We start from the raw sequence: 24,478 nt of genomic DNA, 5'->3' as shown, positions 1-24,478 counted from the left end.
TGGTGGATAAGCTTTTTGATGTGCTGCTGGATTCAGTTTACCAGTATTTTATTGAGGATTTTTGCATCAATGTTCATTAAGGATATTGGTCTAAAATTCTCTTTTTTTGTTGTGTCTCTGCCAGGCTTTGATATCAGGATGATGCTGGCCTCATAAAATGAGTTAGGGAGGATTCCCTCTTTTTCTATTGATTGGAATAATTTCAGAAGGAATGGTACCAGTTCCTCCTTGTACCTCTGGTAGAATTCGGCTATGAATCCATCTGGTCCTGGACTTTTTTTGGTTGGTAAGCTATTAATTATTGCCTCAATTTCAGAGCCTGTTATTGGTCTATTCAGAGATTCAACTTCTTCCTGGTTTAGTCTTGGGAGGGTGTATGTGTCGAGGAATTTATCCATTTCTTCTAAATTTTCTAGTTTATTTGCGTAGAGGTGTTTATAGTATGCTCTGATGGTAGTTTGTATTCCTGTGGGATCGGTGGTGATATCCCCTTTATCATTTTTTATTGCATCTATTTGATTCTTCTCTCTTTTCTTCTTTATTAGTCTTGCTAGTGGTCTATCAATTTTGTTGATCTTTTCAAAAAACCAGCTCCTGGATTCATTGATTTTTTGAAGGGTTTTTTGTGTCTCTATTTCCTTCAGTTCTTCTCTGATCTTAGTTATTTCTTGCCTTCTGCTAGCTTTTGAATGTGTTTGCTCTTGCTTCTCTAGTTCTTTTAATTGTGATATTAGCGTGTCAGTTTTAGATCTTTCCTGCTTTCTCTTGTGGGCATTTAGTGCTATAAATTTCCCTCCACACACTGCTTTGAATGTGTCCCAGAGATTCTGGTGTGTTGTGTCTTTGTTCTCATTAGTTTCAAAGAACATCTTTATTTCTGTCTTCATTTCGTTATATACCCGGTAGTCATTAAGGAGCAGGTTGTTCAGTTTCTATGTAGTTGAGCGGTTTTGAGTGAGTTTCTTAATCCTGAGTTCTAGTTTGATTGCACTGTGGTCTGAGAGACAGTTTGTTATAATTTCTGTTCTTTTACATTTGCTGAGGAGTGCTTTACTTCCAACTATGTGGTCAATTTTGGAATAGGTGTGGTGTGGTGCTGAAAAGAATGTATATTCTGTTGATGTAGGGTGGAGAGTTCTGTAGAGTCTCTTAGGTCCGCTTGGTGCAGAGCTGAGTTCAATTCCTGGATATGCTTGTTAACTTTCTATCTTGTTGATCTGTGTAATGTTGACAGTTGGGTATTAAAGTCTCCCATTATTATTGTGTGGGAGTCTAAGTCTCTTTGTAGGTCACTAAGGACTTGCTTTATAAATCTGGGTGCTCCTGTATTGGGTGCATATATATTTAGGATAGTTAGCTCTTCTTGTTGAATTGATCCCTTTACCATTATGTAATGGCCTTCTTTGTCTCTTTTGATCTTTGTTGGTTTAAAGTCTGTTTTATCCAAGACTAGGATTGCAACCCCTGCCTTTTTTTGTTTTCCATTTGCTTGGTAGATCTTCCTCCATCCCTTTATGTTGAGCCTATGTGTGTCTCTGCATGTGAGATGGGTTTCCTGAATACAGCAGACTGATGGGTCTTGACTCTTTATCCAATTTGCCAGTATGTGTCTTTTAATTGGATCATTTAGCCCATTTACATTTAAGGTTAGTATTGTTATGTGTGAATTTGGTCCTGTCATTATGATGTTAGCTGGTTATTTTGCTCATTAGTTGATGCAGTTTCTTCCTAGCCTTGATGGTCTTTACAATTTGGCATGTTTTTGCAGTGGCTGGTACTGGTTGTTCCTTTCCATGTTTAGTGCTTGCTTCAGGAGCTCTTTTAGGGCAGGCCTGGTGGTGACAAAATCTCTCAGCATTTGCTTGTCTGTAAAGTGTTTTATTTCTCCTTCACTTATGAAGCTTAGTTTGGCTGGATATGAAATTCTGGGTTGAAAATTCTTTTCTTTAAGAATGTTGAATATTGGCCCCCACTCTCTTCTGGCTTGTAGAGTTTCTGCTGAGAGATCAGCTGTTAGTCTGATGGGCTTCCCTTTATGGGTAACCCGACCTTTCTCTCTGGCTGCCCTTAATATTTTTTCCTTTATTTCAACTTTAGTGAATCTGACAATTATGTGTCTTGGAGTTGCTCTTCTCGAGGAGTATCTTTGTGGCATTCTCTGTATTTCCTGAATTTGAATGTTGCCCTGCCTTGTTACATTGGAGAAGTTCTCCTATATAATATCGTGCAGAGTGTTTTCCAACTTGGTTCCATTCTCCCCGTCACTTTCAGGTATGCCAATCAGACGTAGATTTGGTCTTTTCACATAGTCCCATATTTCTTGGAGGCTTTGTTCATTTGTTTTTATTCTTTTTTCTCTAAACTTCTCTTCTCACTTCATTTCATTTATTTCGTCTTCCATCGCTGATACCCTTTCTTCCAGTTGATCGCATCGGCTCCTGAGGCTTGTGCATTCGTCATGTAGTTCTCATGCCGTGGTTTTCAGCTCCATCAGCTCCTTTAAGGACTTCTCTGCATTGGTTATTCTAGTTAGCCATTCATCTAATTTTTTTCAAGGTTTTTAACTTCATTGCCATTGGTTCAAACTTCCTCCTTTAGCTTGGAGTAGTTTGATCTTGTGAAGACTTCTTCTCTCAACTCGTCAAAGTCATATTCCGTCTAGCTTTGTTCCATTGCTGATGAGGAGCTGCATTCCTTTGGAGGAGGAGAGGTGCTCTGATTTTTAGAGTTTCCAGTTTTTCTGCTCTGTTTTTTCCCCCATCTTTGTGGCTTTATCTGCCTTCAGTCTTTGATGATGGTGATGTACAGATGGGTTTTTGGTGTGGATGTGCTTTCTGTTAGTTAGTTTTCCTTCTAAAAGTCAGGACCCTCAGCTGCAGGTCTGTTGGAGTTTGCTTGAGGTCCATTCCAGACCCTGTTTGCCTGGGTATCAGCAGCGGTGGCTGCAGAACAGCGGATATTGGTGAACCGCAAATGCTGCTGCCTGATCGTTCCTTTGGAAGTTTTGTCTCAGAGGAGTACCTGGCCGTGTGAGGTGTCAGTCCGCCCCTACTGGGGGGTGCCTCCCAGTTAGGCTACTTGGGGGTCAGGGACCCACTTGAGGAGGCAGTCTGCCTGTTCTCAGATCTCAAGCTGCGTGCTGAGAGAACCACTACTCTCTTCAAAGCTGTCAGACAGAGACATTTAAGTCTGCAGAGGTTACTGCTGCCTTTTGTTGGTCTGTGCCCTGCCCCCAGATGTGGAGCCTACAGAGGCAGGCAGGCCTCCTTGAGCTGTGGTGGGCTCCACCCAGTTCGAGCTTCCCAGCTGCTTTGTTTACCTACTCAAGCCTCAGCAATGGCGGGCGCCCCTCCCCCAGACTTGCTGCCGCCTTGCAGTTTGATCTCAGACTGCTGTGCTAGCAATGAGCGAGGCTCCATGGGCGTAGGACCCTCCAAGCCATGTGCGGGATATAATCTCCTGGTGTGCTGTTTGTTAAGTCCATTGTAAAAGTGCAGTATTAGGGTGGGAGTGACCCGATTTTCCAGGTGCCATCTGTCACCCTTTTCTTTGACTAGGAAAGGGAATTCCCTGACCCCTTGTGCTTCCCAGGTGAGGTGATGCCTCCCCCTGCTTTGGCTCCCGCACGGTGCACTGCACCCACTGTCCTGCACCCACTGTCTGGCACTCGCCAGTGAGATGAACCTGGTACCTCAGCTGGAAATGCAGAAATCACCTGTCTTCTGTGTCGCTCACGCTGGGAGCTGTAGACTGGAGCTGTTCCTATTCGGCCATCTTGGCTCCCATAAGTTATTATTTCTTGATGTCTCTTTGTTTAAATCAAATTTTCTGTTTATTTTTTCCTAACAAATTACCCAAAGTTGAGTCACTGAAAACAACATTTATTTAGTTCAGCCATCTGTGGGTGGGGAAAACTTTGGCCAGGACAGCTTGTCTCTATTCCCCTGAGCTTCACTTGGGATAAATCAGAGGTTGGAGGACTGGAATCCTATGAAGGCTTGTTCCCTAACTGTCTGGTTGTTCATGATGGCCACTGACTGAAACTTTAGTTGGGGCAGGCAGCTGAAATACCTTCATTGGAACTCTTAGGCTATCTTTGTGGCCTGAGCTTCCTCACAACATGGGGTCTAAGTTCCAAGGACAAGCAGTGTGAGGTAGAGGGCCTTTTCTAACTTAATGTTGGAAGGCACGTGGTATCACTTATACCACATTTCTTCATTAGAGGCAAGTCAGTAGGGTTGGCTCACAGTCTACTTCTTTATAGGATAAATTTTTTCTTCTATTTTTATTATTTATCTATTTATGTATATTAGAAAGGGATCTCACTGTGTTACTCAGGCTGGCCTTAAACTCCTGAGCTCAAGGGATACTCCTGCTTCAGCCTCCCAAATTGCTGTGACTACAGGCATGTTACACCATGCCTGGCTTTCTTTTATATTCTGTGGTCATGTATATTTGTACATATTTATAGGATACACAGTAATATTTTGATACATGTAAACAATGTATAATCATCAAATCAGGTTAATTATTATATCAAGCACTTCAACCATTTACCATTCTTTTTTTTGTGAACATTCATAATCCTCTCTTCTAGCTTTCAAAAAAATACAATAAATCATAGTTAATCATATTCACCCTACAGTGCCACAGAACACTAGAGTTCATTCTATCTAGTGATAATTTCTTTTCCATTAACCAATCTCACCCCATCCCCCACTCCCCTTCATTTCCCAGACTCTAATTAATGTCCACAGTTCTGTTCTCTACTACCATGAACTCATTTTTAAAAAAAATTTAGCTCCCACATGAGCGAGAACATACAGCATTTGTTCTTCTGTGCCTGACTTATTCTACTTAACATAATGTCCTCTAAGGTCATCTATGTGGCTGAGAATGATATAATTTTATTCTATTTTATGGCTGAATAGTCTTCCATTGTGTACAGATACCACATTTTCTTTATGCATTCCTCTGTTGATAAACATTTAGGTGGATTCCATATCTTAGTAATTATAAACAGTGATACAATAAAAATGGCAGTGCTGGTATTTCTTTGATACATTTATTTTCTTTCTTTTTGATAAATACTCAGTAGTGGGATTGTTGGATTGTTTTATAGTTCTATTTTTAGTTTTTAAGAAACCTCCATACTGTTTTCCTTAATGGCTATACTAATTTACATTCCCTCCAACAGTGCATAAGAGTTTCCTTTTTCTGCAACCTCACCAGCATTTTTTACTTTCTGTCTTTTTGATAGTAGCCATTCTAACTGTAGTGAGATGATATCTCATTGCAGATTTATTTCATTTCCTGATGATTACTGATGTTGAGTATTTTTCATATATTTGTTGGCCATTTGTACATCTTCTTTTGAAAAATGTCTATTCAGATCCTTTGCCCACTTTTTAATCAGATTATTAATTTTGATTTTGCTGTTGGGTTGTTTGAGCTCCTTATATAGGCTGAATATTAGACCTTTGTCAGATGAATAGATTGCAAACATTTTCTTCCATTCTACAGATTGTCTCTTCACTCTGTTGGTTGTTTCCTTTGCTATGAAGAAACTTTAATTTTAATATAGTCTCATTGGTCTGTTTTCGCCTGTGTTTTTGATGTTTTAGTCATCACAGCTTTGCCTAGACCAAGGTACTGAAGCATTTCTGCTATGTTCTCTTCTAGTAGTTTTATAATTTTGGTTCTTAAATTGTCTTTAATCCATTTACAGTAGATTTCTGTATATGGAGAACTATAAGGATCTAGTTTCATTCTTCTGCCTACAGATATCCAGTGTTCCCAGCCTTATTTGTTGATGAGAATGTTCTTTCCCCCATGGATGTTCTTGACATTTTATCAAAAATCAGATGGCTGTAAATATGTGGATTAATTTCTGGGTTCTCTATTCTTTCTGTTGGTCTTTGTATTTGTTTTTACACCAAAACCGTGTGTTTTGGTTACTGTATCCTTGTAATATAATTTGAAGTCAGGTAGACGGATGCCTCCAGCTTTTATTTTCCTCAGGATTGGTTGGCTAGTGTGGCTCTTTTTTGGTTCCATGAGTTTTAGAGTCATTTTTCCTAACGCTGTGAAAAAATGGTGTTGGTAGCTTGATAGGAATAGTGTGGATTGAATTTGTAGATTGCATTGTGCAGTATAAGCATTTTGATGATACTCATTCTTCCAATCCATGAGCATGGATTTTTTTCATTTGTTTGTTTAATTTCTGATTTCTTTTGGCATTGTGTATAGTTCTTCTTGTAGAAATCTTTCATTTATTTGGTCAGATGCATTTCCCGGTATTTTATTTTTTTGTGGCTATTTATAAATGGGATTGTGTTCTTGATTTGGCTTTCACCTTAAACACTATTGGTGTATAGAAATGCTGCTAATATTTCCACATTGATTTTGTAACTAGAAACTTTGCTGAAATTGCTGTCAGATCTAGGAGCGTTTTGACAGTCTTTAGGGTTGTCTAGGTGTACAATCATATCATCTGAAAAGAGAGATAGTTTGACTTCTTCAGTTCTTACTTGGATGCCTTTAATTCCTTTCTCTTGCCTGATTGCCCTGGCTAGGACTTCTAGTACTATGTTGAATAGGAATGGAGAGAGTGGGCATCTTTTTCTTGTTCCAGTTCTGAAGGAAAATGGTTCCAAGGTTAGCCCATCGAGTATGATGTTGGCTGTGTGTTTGTCATAGGTGGCTCTCATTATTTTCAGGTATGTTACTTTGATGCCTAATTTGTTGAATGTTTTGATCATGAAGGAATATTGCGAGTCTACTGAAAGTTTTTCCTGCATCTGTTGAGACGATCATGTGGTTTTTAAGAATTCTGTTTATGTGGTGAATCACATTTATTACTTTGTATATGTTGAACCAACTTTGCATCCCAGAAATAAAGCCTGTCAGATTGTAAAAAAGTGAATTTTGGGTCAGGCACGGTGGCTCTTGCCTGTAATCCCAGCACTTTGGAAGGCCGAGGTGGGTGGATCACGAGGTCAGGAGATCGAGACCATCCTGGCTAACACAGTGAAACGCCGTCTCTACTAAAAATACAAAAAAAAATTAGCTGGGCATGGTGGTGGATGCCTGTAGTCCCAGCTACTCAGGAGGCTGAGGCAGGAGAATGGTTTGAACCCGGGAGGTGGAGCTTACAGTGAGCTGAGATCGCGCCACTGCACTCCAGCCTGGGCCACAGAGTGAGACTCCGTCTCAAAAAAAAAAAAAAAGTGAATTTTTGATGTGTTGCAGGATTTGGTTTGTTAATGTTTTGTTGAGAATTTTTGTGTCTATGTTCTTCAGAGATATTGTCCTGCAGTTTTCTTTTTTCACTGCATCTCTTTCAGCTTTTAATATCAAGATGATGCTGCATTCATAGAATGAGTTAGGGAGGAGTCTCTCAAACTTGATACTTTGGAATAGTTTCAGTAGGATTGGTAACAGATCTTCTTTGTATGTCTGGTAGAATTTGGCTCTGAATCCAATAGGTTCAGGGCTTTTTCTTTGGTTACTAGGTTTCTAAATTACTGATTCCATTTCAGAACTTGTTATTGTCTGTTAAGGATTTTAATTTTGTCTTGGTTCAATCTTGGGAGGTTTTGTATTTCTGGGAATTTATCCATTTCCTCTAGATTTCCTAGTTTCTGTGCATAGAGATGTTCATAATAGTCTTTGATGATATTTTGTATTTCTGTGGGATCCATTATAATGCCATCTTTGCCATTTCTGATTGTGCTTATTTGAATCTTCTCTATTTTTTCTTTGTTAATGTAGCTAGCTAGCTATCAATCTCATTTATCCTTTCAAAGGACAAACTTTTGGTTTTGTTGATTACTTGTAAGGATTTTTGTGTCACAAATTTATTCAGTTCTGCTCTGGTTTTAGTTATTTCTTTACTTCTGCTAGCTTTGAGGTTATTTGGTTTTTGTTTTGCTAGTTCTGGTAGGTGCGATTTTAAGTTGTTAGTTTGAGACCTTTCTAGCTTCTTGATGTCTGTATTTAGTGCTATAATCTTTTTTCTTAATACTGGTTTTGCTGTATCCCAGAAATTTTGGCATGTTCTGTCTCTGTTTTTATTTATTTTCAAGAGTTTTTAATATCTGTCTTTATTTTGTTGTTTACCCAAAAGTCATTCAGGAGCAAGTTGTTTAATTTTCATATAATTATGTGACATTGAGAGAAATTTTTGGTATGGATTTCTATTTTTATTCCACTAGGGTCTGAGATATTATGCTTGGTATACTTTCAGTTTTTAAAAAATGTATTGAGAGTTGCTTTATGGCTGAGCATGTGGTCGATCTCAGAGTGTGTTCCCTGTGCTGATGAGAAGAAAGTACACTCTGTGATTGTTGGGTGGAGGATTCTGTAAGTGTCAATTAAATTCAATAGGTGAAATGTTAAATTTAATTCTAGAATGTCTTTGTTACTTTTCTGTGTCAGCGATTTGTCTAATGCTGCCAATGAGGTGTTGAAATTTTTAACTATAATTGGGTGGCTAACTAAGTCTTTTCATAGATATAGAAGTACTTGTTTTAGAAATCCAATGCTCCAAGGTTGGGTGCCTATATATTTAAAAATATTTATGCCTTCTTGTTGAACTGAGTTCTTTTATCATTTTGTATCATTCTTTATCGTCTTCTTCTTTGTCCTTTTTAAAAACTGTTGTTGGTTTAAAGTGTGTTAATCTGATATAAGAATAATGACCCCTGATTTTTTGTTTTCTGTGTGCATGATAGATCTTAGTTTATGCCTTTACTTTGAGCCTATGGGTGTAATTGTATGTGAGTTGGGCCTTTTGAAGACAGCAGATGGTGATTCTTGATTTTCTTTAATCCAGCTTGCCACTCTGTGCCTTCTAAGTGGGGTGTTTAGATAATTTTATCCAAGGCTAATATTTATATGTCAGATTTTTATCCTGCTGGGATGTTGTTATCTGGTTGCTTTGTAGTCTCCAATGTGTATTTGTTTATAAGGTCTGTGAGCTATGTACTTATGTGTGTTTCTGTGGTTGCAGGTATTGTTCTTTCATGTCCATGTTTAGAACTCCCTCAAGGATCTCTTGTAGGGCTGGTCTAATGGTATTAAATTCCCTTAGCATTTGCTTGTCTGGAAAAGATTTTTTTCTCCTTCACTTATGAAGTTTAGTTTGACAGGATATAAAATTTGGGGTTTGAATTTATTTAGGGATGCTAAAATAGGCCAACACTCTTCTGGCTTGTAAAGTTTTGCTGACAAGTCTGCTGTTAGCCTGATGGGCTTCCCTTTGTATGTGATCTGACCCTTTTCTCTAGCTGCCATAAGACTTTCACGTTGACTTTTGGATGCTTTTCACTATGTGTCTTTGGAATGACCATCTTGTGTAGTATCTTATCACTGAATTTCTTGAATTTGCATGTCAGCTTCTCTAATGAGATTGGGGAATGTTTTGTGGACTATATTCTAAAGTGTGTTTTCCAAATTACTTACTCTTTCTCCACAATGCCAATGAGTCATAGATTTGGTATCTTTATGGGATCCCACATTTCTCAGAGGTTTTATTCACTTTTAAAAATTCTGTTTTCTTTATTTTCATCTGACTGGGTTGATTCATAGGACCAGACATCAAGTTCTATAATTTCTTCCTCTGCTTGGTCTAGTCTGTTGTTGGGGCTTCCAATTGTATTTTGAAATTCCTAGAATGAGTTGTTCAATCCCAGAAGCCCAGTTTTCTTCTTTCTTAAAATGGCTATGTCATCTTTCAACTCTTGAATTATTTTTCTGGCTTCCTTGGTTAGGTTTCAACTTTCCCTTGGACCTCATTGTGCTTCCTTACCATCCAGATTCTGGATTCTAAGACTATCATTTCAGCATTTCAATCTGGTTAGGATCAATTGCTGAGGAGCTAGTGTGATCCTCTGTGGGTTAGAAAACGCTATGACTTTTTGAATTGCTGGATTTCTTTCACAGATGCTTTCTCATCTGAGAGGGCTAGTGTTTATTTATCTTTTTGAAATTGCTGTCATTTGGATATGACTTCTGGTTTCTATATTCCTATTCTTCCCTTGAGTGTTTGACTATTGTGTATGTTGGAACAGTTCATTGGTTTAATTTCTGTGTTCTTTCAGAAGGCCAAGGATCTTTATGAATTTCTTTTTCTTTCTTTTTTTTTTTTTTGAGATGAAGTTTTGTTCTTGTCACCCGGGGTGGAGTGCAGTGGTGTGATCTTGGCTCACTGCAACATCCGCCTGCTGTGTTCGAGTGATTCCCCTGCCTCAGCTTCCCAAGTCGCTGGGATTCAGATGCCTGCCACTACACCAGGCTAATTTTTTTTTTTTTAGAAAAGATGAAGTTTCACCATATTGGCCAGGCTGGTCTTGAACTCCTGACCTCAGGTGATCCACCTGCCTGCGTCTCCCAAAGTGCTGGGATTATAGGCGTGAGCCACCGCACCTGGCCTCTATGGATTTCTTAGTTGTGGCTAGTTTCCTGCGTTGGTTTTCACAGGCTAACTGTGTTTAGGGAATTAATTTTGTTTGGTGATGTAATTCTGACTTCAATCCCGTAGATGGTGCTTTGGAGTAAGGGCTGGTGGATAGGCTCTTACTCAGCTGCATAACTCTTGTGTATCAGTGTGTTTGGAGCAGGCCTCTGAGGAGGGGGAAACAGTTGGCAGGGAGGCAAGAAATGCCTTTCTCACAAAGTTTGTTCCCAAGCCTTCAGAGAATCCCCTTCAATCACTGGTGCTATACTTCCTCTTTCTTAGCTCCAAAGAAGTTCCTGGACAGCTGCACAGCCCCCATCTTTAAGGCCAGGGATGTCCAATCTTATGGCTTCTCAGGACCACATAGGAAGAAGAATTGTCTTGGGCTACACATAAAACACACTAACACTAACGATAGCTGATGAGCTAAAAAAAAAAAATTGCAAAAAAAAACTCATAATGTTTCAAGAAAATTTACAAATGTGTGTTGGGCCACGTTCAAAGTCTTCCTGGTCTGCATGCAGCCCATGGGCCCAGGACAAGCTTGCTTTAGGGGCAGCCTGAGCCGGAGGTTAGTCCTCCAAATCTCCAGGGACCTGCTGATTCCCTGTGCTTGGAAGAGTCTGAATGGGATATGGGGTATGTCTGCAGGTGTCTGTGGATGCTGTGGGTCAAGGGTGAAGGTCCCCTGGGCAGGGTGGGTGGTGCCATGGGTGTGCAGCTGGTGTGGTACCCACAGCTTGGAGTTTTTTGCTCAGCAGTTGGCTTTGAGGACCATACAACTCATGCTCCCCAACCAGGTTTTCTGTGATGTGTGCTTTTAGGTAAGGCCTGACCAGCTAGTTTTGTCCCAAGCCTTCTAAACCCAAATCTTTGGCCTGATATATGTTCCAGGCCATAGGTTTCTCTTGGATGGAGTCTGTGGCCATCCAACAGGCTATGCTTTTCCCAGACCAGTCTCGCAGAAGGAGGCACACCCAGCTCCCATGCCAGCACATGAATCTGTGCCTCACTCTTCTCAGTGTTCTGAGAGTGGGGGTGCCACCCCAACTTGAGCTCAGGCCACAGATACCAGCTTAATACCCCTTAACTGTGCACTCAAACCCTGGGAAGTTGGGATGGGTCTCGTAGCTATATCCTCTGGTACCTCAGGGTCAAGCATTGGCTGTACTAGAGTGGGCAAACTGCTTTCAGGCTGCTAGAAAAACACTCAGGTGGGGCAGTGGAGGCTGTGCTATGTGTATACCCTTGAGGGAGCAACTAGGCAGGAGCTGGGGAAGGGACCGGCAAACAAGGGGGTGTGCAAATCAGATGCACTCCAGGCCCTTGGGAAAGGCAGCCCTGCTCTCTCCTGGTCAGGCTGTCAGCAGGGGCTAAAGTGACTTGGAAAGATGGAGAGCCTTGGTGGATGGGTGCCTATTCTCATATTTTCCTGCAGCTGCCTCATGCATGAAACCTTTTGGGCTCCATGCATGTTCAAGCTCTGCCTCTTCCTACTCTCCTGGCAGTTCCCCCTGACAATTCAAATGTCTTTGTGTATCATGGGATCTCTTGTACCTAGTATCTCAGAGGTCCCTGGCAGGATTGTGTGACCCCTAGTTCCTTCACTCTCTCCTTCCGTAGGTCCAATTCTGGACCAAGAGCTGGTCCTGGTGATTGGTGACTCCATCTGGCTTCCTAGATTCCTTCCTCTTCAAACTGAGTGTCTGCATTGCCTCTCTATTGACTTTGAGTGCTTTTTCCCCCAAAATCTGTTCAAAGTGTGATGGTTTACTCAATATTTTGTTTTCTCTCTGTGGAAGAGGTATTTCTGGCTGCATCTTGTTGGTCATCTTGTTCCCCGGTTAAAAATGTAATTGATATTTTGATATGGTTTGGCTCTGTGTCCCAATCCTAATCTCATCTCAAATTATAATCCCCATGTGTGGAGGAAGAGACCTGTAATCCCCACATGTCAAGGGAGGGATGTGACTGGATCATGGGGACAGTTTCCCCCATGCTGTTCTCATGATAGTGAGTGAGTTCTCATGAGATCTGATGGTTTTATAAGGGGCTCTTCCCCCTTCACTTTCTCCTCTCTCTCCTGCCACCATGTAAGATGTGCCTACTTCCCCTTCTGCTGTGATTGTAAGTTTCCTGAGGCCTCCCCAGCTACGCAGAACTGTGAGACAATTAAACCTCTTTTTAAATACATTTTACCCAGTCTTGGGTAGTATCTTTATAGCAGTGTGAAAATAGACTAATATGTATTTTAATAGTGATCATATTTAACCTGTAGACTCCTTCAGATAGTATTTTAACAATATTAATTATTTAAATTCATGAGCATGGGATATATTTCCATTTGTTTTTGTCCTCTATCATTTCTTTCATCAGTGTTTCATAGTTTTCTTGCAGGGGAGCTCTATCACTTCCTTGGTTAAATTTGTTCCTGAGTAGTATTTTATTATTTTTTAGCAATCGTAAGTGATATTGATTTCTAGTTTTATTCCATTGTGTTTGAGAAGATACTTGATATGATTTTAAGTTTTTAAAATTTGCTAAGACTTGTTTTCTGGCCTAATATATGGTCTATCCTGGGGAATGTTCTATGTACTGATGAGAAGAATGTGTATTCTGTAGCCATTTGATGAAATGTTCTAAGAGTTTGTTTGAGGAGTCTAGGTTTTTTATGTATAGGATCAGGTCATGTACAAAGAGAAATTTCGATTGTTCTTTCCCAATTTAGATGCCCTTCATTTTTTTTTCACCCAGTTGCTCTGGCTAGGACTTCTAATACTGTGTTGAATATGAGTGCTGAATGTGGGTATCCTTGTCTTATGCCAGTTCTTAGAGGAAAGACTTTCAGCTTTTCCTCTTTCAGTGTAATGTTAGCTGTGGTTTTGCCATATATGGCCTTTATTGTGTTGAAATATGTTCCTTCTATGCCTAATTTGTTGGAGTTTTTATCATAAAGATTCATTAATTAGAGTCATATTCAAGTCTCCTTCTCAGAGTGATTTATTGGCTTAGGTCTGGATAATTTAATATGGTGTCCCTAAAACTTTTTTAGAAATTATGGGGAATGACAAAGGGTGTGAGGGGGCAAGAGACTTTGTACTAAGAAGTGACTTAGACTGAGTGTGGTGGCACACGCCTGTAATCCCAACACTTTGGGAGGCCGAGGTGGGTGGATCACAAGGTCAGGAGTTCGAGACCAGCCTGGCCAACATGGTGAAATCCCGTCTCTGTTAAAAATACAAGAAATTAGCTGGGCATGGTGTCAGGTGCCTGTAATCCCAGCTACTCAGGAGGCTGAGGCAGGAGAATCACTTGAACCCGGGAGGCGGAGGTTGTAGTGAGCCAAGACCATGCCACTGCCCTTCAGCCTGGGCAACAACAGTGAGACTCCACCTCAAAAAAAAAAAAAAAAAAAAAAAAAAAAGAAGTGACTTGGAGCAATTTTAAAGAGGAAATACATTAAACAATCAGGAAAATGAAAGCCTACTATCACGTAAAAATGTTGTGTGGCAAAGATGATGTGTGTAAAACATATATTTTTGTGATTCCTGGTGGTTTTAAATTTGTTTTTGATTTTCTAGGTAATTCAAGGATTCATGTTTTAAGAATCTACTGCAGTATAGATAAGATTTTATTGCAACTGAATTTATTTCGAAAATTTATATTAGACTATTCTGTCTTCTTTCTTCATTACCAAACCATATTATTTTACTCATGCAGGCTGATCTTACAGAAGCAGTGGAAACTGCATCTTCAGAAGGTCTACATGTGGATGCAGAGATTGAAGTTCTTCAACAGGCATTATTATATATGAAAACAATGCAAGAGAAACGTGAAACACTACAGAAGGATCAGGAGAAGTTGGAAGAAGAACTAGTAAACCTCAAAAGTCACATGGAAATGAATATGTTAGAACGTGGTCAATTGGAACACTATGAACAGGAGGTCAAAGAAAGAGCAAGGCAGGCGATAGCAGAACAATTAGAAAACATTGGTCTACTTTTACAGGTTAGTTTATTATCAATAAGGTGCCTTCATTCATTTCAGTGCAAATTATATTTGGGATACATACATTGTATGTGTTTCCTCTACTTCTCTTGCAGCAATTTGTTTGGTAGATTTCTAGAAGGAAGGTGGTATCTGTTTCTCTCTTTAAATATTTCACTTGCCGTCATTATTGTAACTAAATTGATCTTCCATAATAATGATTCTCATTAGTGAATCATTTGATTGCTAAGACAAGTGGCATAAAACAAGACTAACAGAGGAAGAAAAATGTGATTTATAAATTATACTATACTCTTGAAGTATTCTTAAGTTATATTGCTCAATTTTTCAGAATTTAAATTGATTTTATTATTCTTTGGAGTGTTACATTTCATGAGTACTACCATAAGCATGATTTCATTTTTTTACAATTCAGATTAAATTATTAACTTAGTTGATACTCATAATAAATATATTAAACTTCAGTTGCTTTTTTCACATACTTAGAAATGCTCTCTAGATCACCGACCCAAAATAAAAAGAAACAAATACACAATAATTATTCAGGTTATAATTATTTGTTTAATGTACCCTTTCAATTTGTTTTAGTCACAGAAAATAGCTCATGACAAGTTACAGTTAAAAGAGGAAAGCAATGCTACTATGAAAAGTCAGATGGAACTTAAAATTAAAGATCTGGAATTCAAACTCTACAAAGCAAGAACTTCACAAGTGGACTGTAATACAACAGAATTGGAAAAACATAAGGAGCTGTATCTAGAAGAATTAAAACTTAGAGAATCTTTGTCAGATGAACTAAACAAGTAAGTCAAAACACAGAATCATAGAAAATAAATGAAGCTCATTAATTTGCCTCAAAAACATAATTTTTAGTGAGACAGGTTTATGAGATTAGGGGGAAGCGAAAGCTAACTAGATTAAACAATTTTGGAAAATGATGTTAGTAAATGAGCTTACCTTTAAAATGTTAATCCACGGGTGGCTTACCTGAGGTCAGGAGTTCAAGACCAGTCCGTCCCACATTGTGAAACCCCGTCTCTACTAAAAATACAAAAATTAGCCGGGCATGGTGGCACGCTCCTGTAATCTCAGCTGCTTGGGAGGCTGAGGCAGGAGCATTGCTTGAACCCAGGAGGCGGAGGTTTCAGTGAGCCGAGATCACACCACTGCATTCCAGCCTGGGCAACAGAGTGAGACTCCATCTCAAAAAAAAAAAAAAAAAAAAAAAAAATAAAAATCAAAAATAAAAAAAGTTAATCCAGGCCAATTCATGTCACTCCCCTGTTTTTGGATGTGTTTTTTGTTTTGTTTTGTTTGTTGTTTTTTTGAGATGGATTCTCACTCTGTTGCCTAGGCTGGAGTATAGTGGCACAATCTCGGCTCACTGCAACCTCTGCCTCCCAGGTTCAAGCAATTCTCCTGCCTCAGCCTCCTAAGTATGACCTTTCATATTCTCACCACTCCTGGCTAATTTTGATATTTTCAGTGGAGCTGGAGTTTCACCATCTTGGCCAGGCTGGTCTTGAACTCCTGACCTCAAGTGATCTGCCTACCTCAGCCTCCCACAGTGCTGGGATCACAGGCCTGAGGCATCGTGCCTGGCCTGTTTTTTGGTTTTATATGGCTCTTTATCCCCTTAATATTCTTATTTAGTTAACCTGATCTGTTAGTCTTTCAGCCAAGTATCTTTGAAGCTTCATAATTTAGACAGTGATATTGTTACACAATTGCTTGTCAGCATTCCCCTACAAGAAATATTAATGAATTTAATTATTTTTTATAAGATTACAACTTAAACTGAAAAAGGGTCAGGTACTTCTACTCCTCTGCACATTCTGGCACTCAGTAAATTAACTGTCATTGATTGCGATCTTTGGTATTATCATTAGAGGCCACCTTGGAACAAAGTATTTTGTATAGTTTTTCCACGCCACATAAGGGCATACTTGTGAATTAGAGAATAATTAACACAGGGTTGAAAGGAAATATAATTCACAAAGTGGTGAAAAATAACACCTTGGTCAGCCTGAGGTGGTGGGTGGAAGTCTAAAAGGGCAGGCCCCACTTCTGATGCCTGGGTCACAATTTTAGGAGTAAATCGCCTTTGGAGATGACTGAGTTCTCTTTGATCTCGGCTATCTCCTTCTCCCCAGGGAATTGTTCTGAATGATTCCCCAGTGCCAAATGCTTCTCAAATAATGGGTGAAATGTACAAGGGTGGTAAGAAGAAATGCTTGAAAGTGTCTTTGAGAGATAGTTTTTTTCTGTAACTGGCTTACTGAATACAAGTATTTCTAGCTTTATTTTACTTTTAGTTATTTCACCGGGGTAAAATATTTTTGGATTTATATTTTTGGATATATTTTGGTACTCCTATATATTTAAGGAGTAACACATGATGTTTTAATATATTTATACATAGTCAAACGGTGATTCTAGTCTAGCAAATTAACATGTTTATCATTTCATGTAGTTACCCTTTAAACAAAAGTATTTATTTGCTTTTTTACTTTTTTTTTGTCTTGAGATGGAGTTTTGCTCTTGTCCCAGGCTGGAATGCAGTGGCACGATCTCGCCTCCCGGGTTCAAATGATTCTCCTGCCTCAGCCTCCCAAGTAGCTGGGATTACAGGCACCCGCCACCATGCCTGGCTAATGTTTTGTCTTTTTAGTAGAGACAGGGTTTCACCATGTTGGCTAGGCTGGTTTTGAACTCCTGACCTCAAGTGATCCACCCCTTTTGGCCTCCCAAAGTGCTGGGATTACAGGTGTGAGCCACCATGCCCAGCCTAAACGCAAGTATTTCTAATGGCATCCTTAAGAATCTTATAAATAGAGCCATTTCAGAAGGCAACAAATGTCACCTGTTAATCTGTACATCATTGATAGCTTTTGCTCTTCCCTCCCTATTTTGTTTGAATTACTTGTTAAAAATCCTCTAGGAGTACATGTACTTCTTTAGAACAATTTTAAAATTAAAACTGTGTACGATACACGTGCTCTCATACATTTTCAGAGTTAAAACATGGTTTGTGGTATCTTTCATTGACTCATAGTGACTTTTTAAACAATGCAAGTCATTTAGACATAATTTGTAAGAAAACCCCAAAATACTCAGTATCTGTGTTTTGCAATCTTCATAGACATAAAGAAATTCTAGCAGATGTCAGTACCAAACTTCTTCAAGAAAAAGAGTGGAGCAGATCTTTATTTACTTCTCATACTACAAGGCCAGTCCTAGAGTCAGCATGCAACGGAAATCTTAATGAAAATTTAGGTCTCAGCAGAATACATATTCCAAGAGAAGCCTTAAGAATTCCCACCTTAAACTCATTGTCTTCAAATATCAGAATGGAGAGCGACTTGTCAAAGGTTAGGTGTAGCATCATTTTTTCTTTCCTTCTCAGACTTCTGATATAATTCTTGTATTTTTTTGGCAAAATATTCAGTTGTCTAATTGACTTATGTATTTTAAATAAAGGTCATAATTGTCTGTGTTTTTAAGGAAAGAAAACAAACTTTACAGCTTTTTTTTAAGTCCTTGGAGCTCTCGTTGTTAAGAGATATTCATTTGTTAACTTTATTCAATAAATGTAACTAAACCAGCACATTTTAAATTTCTATAAAAATTGCATTTAAGTTAGATTTTGGAAATTGAATGGTATTGCCTAACAACTAAAGGTATACTTTGAGATGCTTTGGCTTACTTTCTAATTGATTTTAGTTTGGCTTGGGTTCATAATGTTTTTAAAGTTTTCCTGTAGCATCTCAAATTTCCCACTTCTAATCAGATGTAAATGATTGATAGTCAAACACCTAACCACATATGGATGATTATTATGTAAAGGAATCCAAGATAAATACTTTTTATGAATTCTATGAACCTGTAACACTGAAAAAGATTTTTTCTGTTTTTCAGTTTAAAGTTTTGTGATTTTCTTACATGAATACATCCTTAATTGCTATTGTACTTTTAGCATTTTAATATCAATTGTTGTAAAATGTGCCCGTTGCTGTACAATCATACAGCAGTTTTTAAATACTTAAAGCAATATTTGAATTCATAAAGTGAAGTTCACTTATGTCTATCTTACCATCACTTGAATGATTTATGTATGGCTAAGATGGCAATGATATCAAAAGTAGTTAAATAGCAAATGTGACCAAACAGAATCCATTCTGTTCTTCCTACTCAGAATTGCATGTAAAACTGCACAGGGTTCCCATCTCCCTGGGACATGACCCTTTCAATGTTTCAAGGTTCAATTGAACAAGAACCTTGCAATCCAACTGTTAGGGTAGGCAGTCAGATATGAGCAGGCAGGAGGAAAGGTAGCTATGTGGGAAGGAACGCCCAAAAACGACTCTTAAGGTGCTCAGTAATCACTCATTCTATGGTTGAACTGTCAGAATGTGTTAACTACATTCAGATAAAGAAGGGGAAAGGCAAAAGGGGAATTCTTAAGAGCTGCGTGGAAACAGTGAGTACAAATGTGATGGCTATACAACTTTCCTGGGTGGCAGTAATGAGCAACACCACCACTGGGTAGAATTTGTCTTGATCACTGGGTTTTGCACATGTGCATTAACCAAGAGTAAGGGAGGGTCCCCCAAGCCTGGGTGTGAACTGGGCAAGAACACAGGCAGGAACCCAAAGAAGAAAGTGAGGAAAAAGATCAAATGCAGAATGTATTGCAGCTGCTTCCAGCCAAGTTGGCCCACTCTTCTCTTAAAGCGTACTGTCACTTCTGCAATACATTTTTTGCTAGATTTACTAACTGATCTTTTGGTTGAATTCTTTCTTGCAAGAAGACAAGAATGGAGGACACTTGCTGGAACTCCAGGCTTGACAACATCTCTCAGTGTTGTGACTCACATCCTGTTGTGAGGTAAGGGCTATGCTCCCTGCTGTCTCCTCTCACATGTCTGCTCCTATCCAGCATAGACTATGAGAATGCTGAGCATGCCGATCAAGCTCCCTGGCATCTCTGCTTTGTGTGCTAAGCTGGAGCATGTCCACCTAATGCCCAACAGAGCCCCTCCAGGCACAGAATGCTTTCTTCTTGACAGAGACCCTAAGGCTTCTGATCCCTTCCACATTCTCACAACTGACTTTTGGGGACTCACCACCCTGTCTTTCTTCACAGTTGGTCCTGCTGCCTATGCCATCGCAGCATCTCTCTTGCTAGCCAATGCCACCTACTTTGTCCTCTCTCTTCCCAGATAGGCTCCAATAGAGTGACTTTTTGAATGCTCTGTCACTGTCTCCTCTGCACTAATTCCACCTCCAGAAGGAATTTAGGTAAATTTCGGGTGCTGTGGTCTCGGTCTAGGGGTCTCCTGGATGTGGCTAGTACCCAATATTCTTTCCATGTTCTTACCACTGAATTCTCCTGGATTTACCAATCAACTTCCCTCTTGTCTCTGGCCCTCCGCACTGGCCTTGACATGCTTTGCCTGTATGCAGAGGGTTATCACAAAAAGCTACGAAATTATAATTAGGCACAGTCATCTATAATTAGAGGTGAGACCTATGGACCTGGGGGGTCAACAGACCAAATGAGAGAAAGAGGTCACTGCTCGGTTGGGAGCATGCAGTAAGGGTGCATGAAGTGTGAATCTCCTCACAGGCTAGGGTTGCACGGCCTAGTGTGGGAGAGAGATGGAGAGGATGCTCTTCGCCTTTCATAATGGATGAGAATGGACAGAGAGCGAGGATGCTCACTCTCCCCTGGCCTTTACTTCTCTCTGTTTTTCAGATGGACATTCAACACTCCACGCTGTAGGACTCACCCCTTGGATGCATGGATGCATTCTCAAAAGTTAGGACAAGATTGATCCCCAGACATTAAAGAAAAATATAGTAGTTTTCTTTTGTAACTCTGCATGGCCTCAATACAAAGCTATGTGACTGTAGGAAGGCTGGCCAGAAAATGGTAGCCTTAATTTTAATACCATCTTGCAGTTGGACCTACTTTGCAGGTGACAGGGTAAATGGTCAGAGGTACCCTATGTCCAGGCCTTTATGGCTTTAAAAGAAGATCAGAATCTCTGCCAAAAATGCAAACTAGACCCTGCTATTTTGGCTCTTGTGAGCCCCTCAGTGGATAATTCTCCTATAAATGGCTTAGGAAATTTCCCAGCAGAGCATCCTCAGCTTCCTTTAATTCATCCTCCCACTGAGGATCCAAAGCCACCAGCCCCTTGTACTCACCAGAGGAATAGGAATGGGCACTGGGACACGAGGCCCTGGAGGCTGGTATCAACTGAGAGAGGTCCTACATCTGCCTTAAAATGTTCAATGGAAAGTTAGCTATGTTTTGCATGACTCCTGCCACTTTGGCAACAAAAAACTTTCAATAATGTGCAAATGGCTCTTTTGGGGAAAAAAAGTCTTTCCAAGACTCTTGAACAAGTTTGCAGGGCCTGTGCCCTTTGCACATTAAACATCCCACAAGGAGCCAAACCTCCTTTTCTTTTCCAGCCAGTCCAATGGAGGAGTACTTATGCTGGGGAGGACTGGCAGTTTGACTTAAACCAACTTCCTCCCTGTATAAATATCTTCTGGTCTTTGTAGACACCTTTCCAGGTTAGATAGAAGCTTACCTGTGTGAATGGAAAAAGCAGTCGGGGTAGTAAAGGCCCTCCTCATGGAGGTCATCCCCCGGTTTGGCATTCCCAGATCGCTGCAAAGTTATAACAGTACATCCTTCACCTCACAGTTTACTCAACTTGTTTCTCGGGCCTTGGGAATCAGTTACTTTCTACATTCCTCGTGGCATCCACAACACTCTGGAATGGTTGATAGAATTAACCAAACTCTCAAGCAAACCTTGGAAAAATTATGCCAGGAAACCTCAAAGCCATGACCACAGCTACTACGTGTTGCTCTACTAAGGCTGAGAAACATACCCACCTCTAACTTACAACTCAGTTCTTTCAAGTTATTATGTGGAAGATCCTTTCTTTGCTTTCCTGTTGGATACTGAAACTTACCAACTCACTAATTATGTTACTTTCCTATCCCAGTCTCAGCAGGGGGCTCAAAAACTAGGCCAAAAGATATTTTCACATCCTGAAAACTCTGACCAAATTTTATACCCTCCAAGTTGATGAGAACTCAAGTTCTCATCAAGACTTGGAAGGATGGAACTCCAAACTCTCAACTGAGTTTTATTTGGAGAGGTCCTTATACTGATTTGCTCTCCACTCCTACAGCAGTTATGGTGCCAGGGATCACCAGGTGGATCCACTATTCCAAGGTAAAGCTGTATGACTCATCTCTGGCAGAGGAAGTCATGAAGGTCCCACTGGACACCTGGACCACTGAGCCCCTCCAGGGTCTCAAACTCCTCTTCAAGCAAAGCCAAAAGAATAAAGATAAGTAAATTAGTAATGCTTTGGATTGTTATACCATGAATCATAATACTCCTTGCAGGTTTACTAATATGTCTTTGCTACTATGAACCAATACCACCCCCCACCCACTGCCAGGAAAAGGTCTGTTCTGCCCTACCTGGATTTAAATCTCAAAGCAATAATCTGGGTGGTGTTCTCTCTAATACTCACTGAGTTAACAACTTCTTTTTCCATAATCAACAGACATCTTGATTTGGCTCTAAACTGTTCTCGTTGGGACCATGCAGCCAAATGCTCTATGCTCACTAATGCTTCTAGCTAAAATCACCCTCATAGGCCCCAACAGCCCACAACTATATATAAAAAAAAATCTACAAGCAGCTCAACAACTACTGAAGTTCACCAAATCTTCCTATCCCTCAACCTATGGGCTAAGCATGAATTATTTCTATCCAGGGCAGGAACAGCCTACCCAGCCACGATACAAGAATAGGCAACTTCTCAAGCCCAGTTTAGCTTCACCTATCACTGAGGCTTCTCTATACAAAACCTTTCCAGAGATGCATACAGTACCTAACACAAGCAAAGGGGATTTTCAGGCTTTTCTTAAGCCCACTTGCACTATTTTAGGCCCCTTGTTTTCCCCCATCACCATCAGTCAGGTACCCCTAGGCATCACTACTGCCACAGATTCTGGAACTTTGGTGGGTTCTCTCAACCCTGCGCACTGCAACACAACCATCACCGTTGTCAATACCTCTCATACTTCTTTTTTTCTAGAAACTGAAATCTCCCAATACCAAGTAAGGTTCTCTACCTTACCAAGCCAGTAGGGGTCATGCAAAAATTTCAAATCTTTAACTCCCTTTGGAGGCTCTTCTCCTTGACATTACTAGACACATGCTCTTCTGGGAAAATAAGAACCATCCTCCTATTCAAACTACTCACTCATGTCTGGCTCCCCTAGCAGCTGCAACTTTAGTGACAGAATATCACATCTTGCGTAGCCAACAATGGTAATGTTTGGAATTGACCTTGCCTCCTTCCATATCCATTCTTGTCTACGTATGACAGAACTTTGTTTTCTATGTGGGACAGAGGCCCACCTCTGCCTCTCTGCAAACTGGACCAGAACACGCATGCTGGCTTACCTCACCCCTAGCATCTCATTGCCCCAGGTGATGCTTCTCTGCCCTTGCTCTTATTTATAACCTCACACTGGGGCCCACCAAGCAATTCAATTAATTCCCTTTCTCGTTGGGCTTGGCATCACCCCAGGTGCCATGATGGGAATAGCCAGCATTGGCATTTACTCCTGAACCTACCACAGCCTGTCTCTGGAATTGGCCCAAGGGATAGAAACGACTGGTTGCTATAACAGAGTTACAGTGGCAAGTCAGTTCTCTCGCAGCTATAGTTCTCAAACATGGTAGAGGTCTTGACATGCTGGCTGCAGCTCAGGGAGGAACTTGGCTGTGCTTGGAGAAGAGTGCTGATCTGGGTTAAGAGATCAGGGCAGGCTCAGGAGCACATTTGAGATCTCATAAACTAGGCTTCTCACCTTTGGGAAGGGGCTACTGGGGTGTCACCTGGTTCTGATTCTCATGGCTCCTCCCCTTCCTGGGACCCCTGACCTCTATCTTCCTTCTTCTCTTTTCTGGGCCTTGCTTCTTGAATCTACTAAGTAAGTTTATTTTATCCCATCTAGAAGCCGTCAGACTTCAAATGGTCTTGTGACAAGGATATCAACCTCTTTCCTGCCCTTGAGGACAACCAAGTTTCTGTATGTCTCCTCTGGACACTGTGGGTCAAACCTTTTGAGAGACAACAACAACCTCTGAAACCCTCTTGCCATGACAGCAAGCAAGGAGGAGGGACCAGAAGACCCTCGACGCCCCTTTTCAGCAGGAAGTAGCTACAGAAGAATGACCTCCACCCTATTTCCCAAAAGATTTCTGGGTCCCAACTCCTTAAGGGATAAACGTGAAAGGAGGCAGTTAGTCAGATATCAGCAGGCAGGAGGGGAGGTACCCATGTTGGAAGGAACAGCCCAGACCACCTCTTAAGATGCCCACTACTCACTTTATGGTCAAACTCAAAATGTGGCTAACTAGATCCTGATAAGGGAGAAAAAAGGCAAAAGCAGAATTCTTGAGAGCCACACAGGTGCAATGAGTACAAATTTGATGACTATATGACCTTCCCGGGTGGCAGTAATGAGCAACGTCCCCATCGGGTGGGATTTGTATTGATCACTGCGTCCAGTGCATGTACATGAACCACAGTAAGGGATGATCCCCCCAAGCCTTGGTGAGAACTGGACAAGGAAAGAAGCAAGACCATAGAACATCGAATGCAGAATGTCCCGGGGCTGTTTCCAGCAGGGTCAGCCCACTCCTCTGTTGGAGTGTACTTTTACTTCCCCAATAAAACTTTTGCCTGCTTTACTAATTGGTCTTTCGAGTGAATTCTTTCTTTGAAGAAGACAACCAAGAACACTCTGGATCACCCCAGATAGGTAACATCAACATGCGACTTCACTCATAGTAGGAGTCCATTTCTGGGAATCTCAAAGTGAATCCAATAATGACAAGGTATATCAATTATAGAATTGGTAAGGAAAAAAATAGTTCAACTATGCTTGACTTATTTT

General features: G+C 40.4%; 1 protein-coding gene across 6 annotated transcripts in view; it reads left to right on the top strand.

Moving 5' to 3' along the window:
• LOC101140738 (ankyrin repeat domain-containing protein 26) overlaps positions 1-24,276 on the top strand; it is a 99,802-nt gene extending 75,526 nt beyond the window's left edge. For 2 of the 6 annotated variants that reach the window (XM_019011397.3, XM_019011400.4), the window contains exons 15-19: positions 14,180-14,467; positions 15,056-15,270; positions 17,610-17,838; positions 19,276-19,355; positions 21,685-24,276. In XM_019011397.3, the coding sequence (XP_018866942.3) occupies positions 14,180-14,467; positions 15,056-15,270; positions 17,610-17,838; positions 19,276-19,355; positions 21,685-21,742 (870 nt within the window). In that variant the 3' untranslated portion in view covers positions 21,743-24,276. The remainder of the gene's footprint in view (positions 1-14,179; positions 14,468-15,055; positions 15,271-17,609; positions 17,839-19,275; positions 19,356-21,684) is intronic. The other 4 variants (XR_002002978.4, XM_019011402.4, XM_019011399.4 and 1 more) reach the window with 4 other exon arrangements.
• Positions 24,277-24,478: the final 202 nt, after the last annotated feature.

This window comes from Gorilla gorilla, chromosome 18, assembly GCF_029281585.2.
Source record: "Gorilla gorilla gorilla isolate KB3781 chromosome 18, NHGRI_mGorGor1-v2.1_pri, whole genome shotgun sequence".
NCBI lineage: Eukaryota > Metazoa > Chordata > Mammalia > Primates > Hominidae > Gorilla > Gorilla gorilla.
This window is presented reverse-complemented; position numbering and strand designations above follow the sequence as displayed.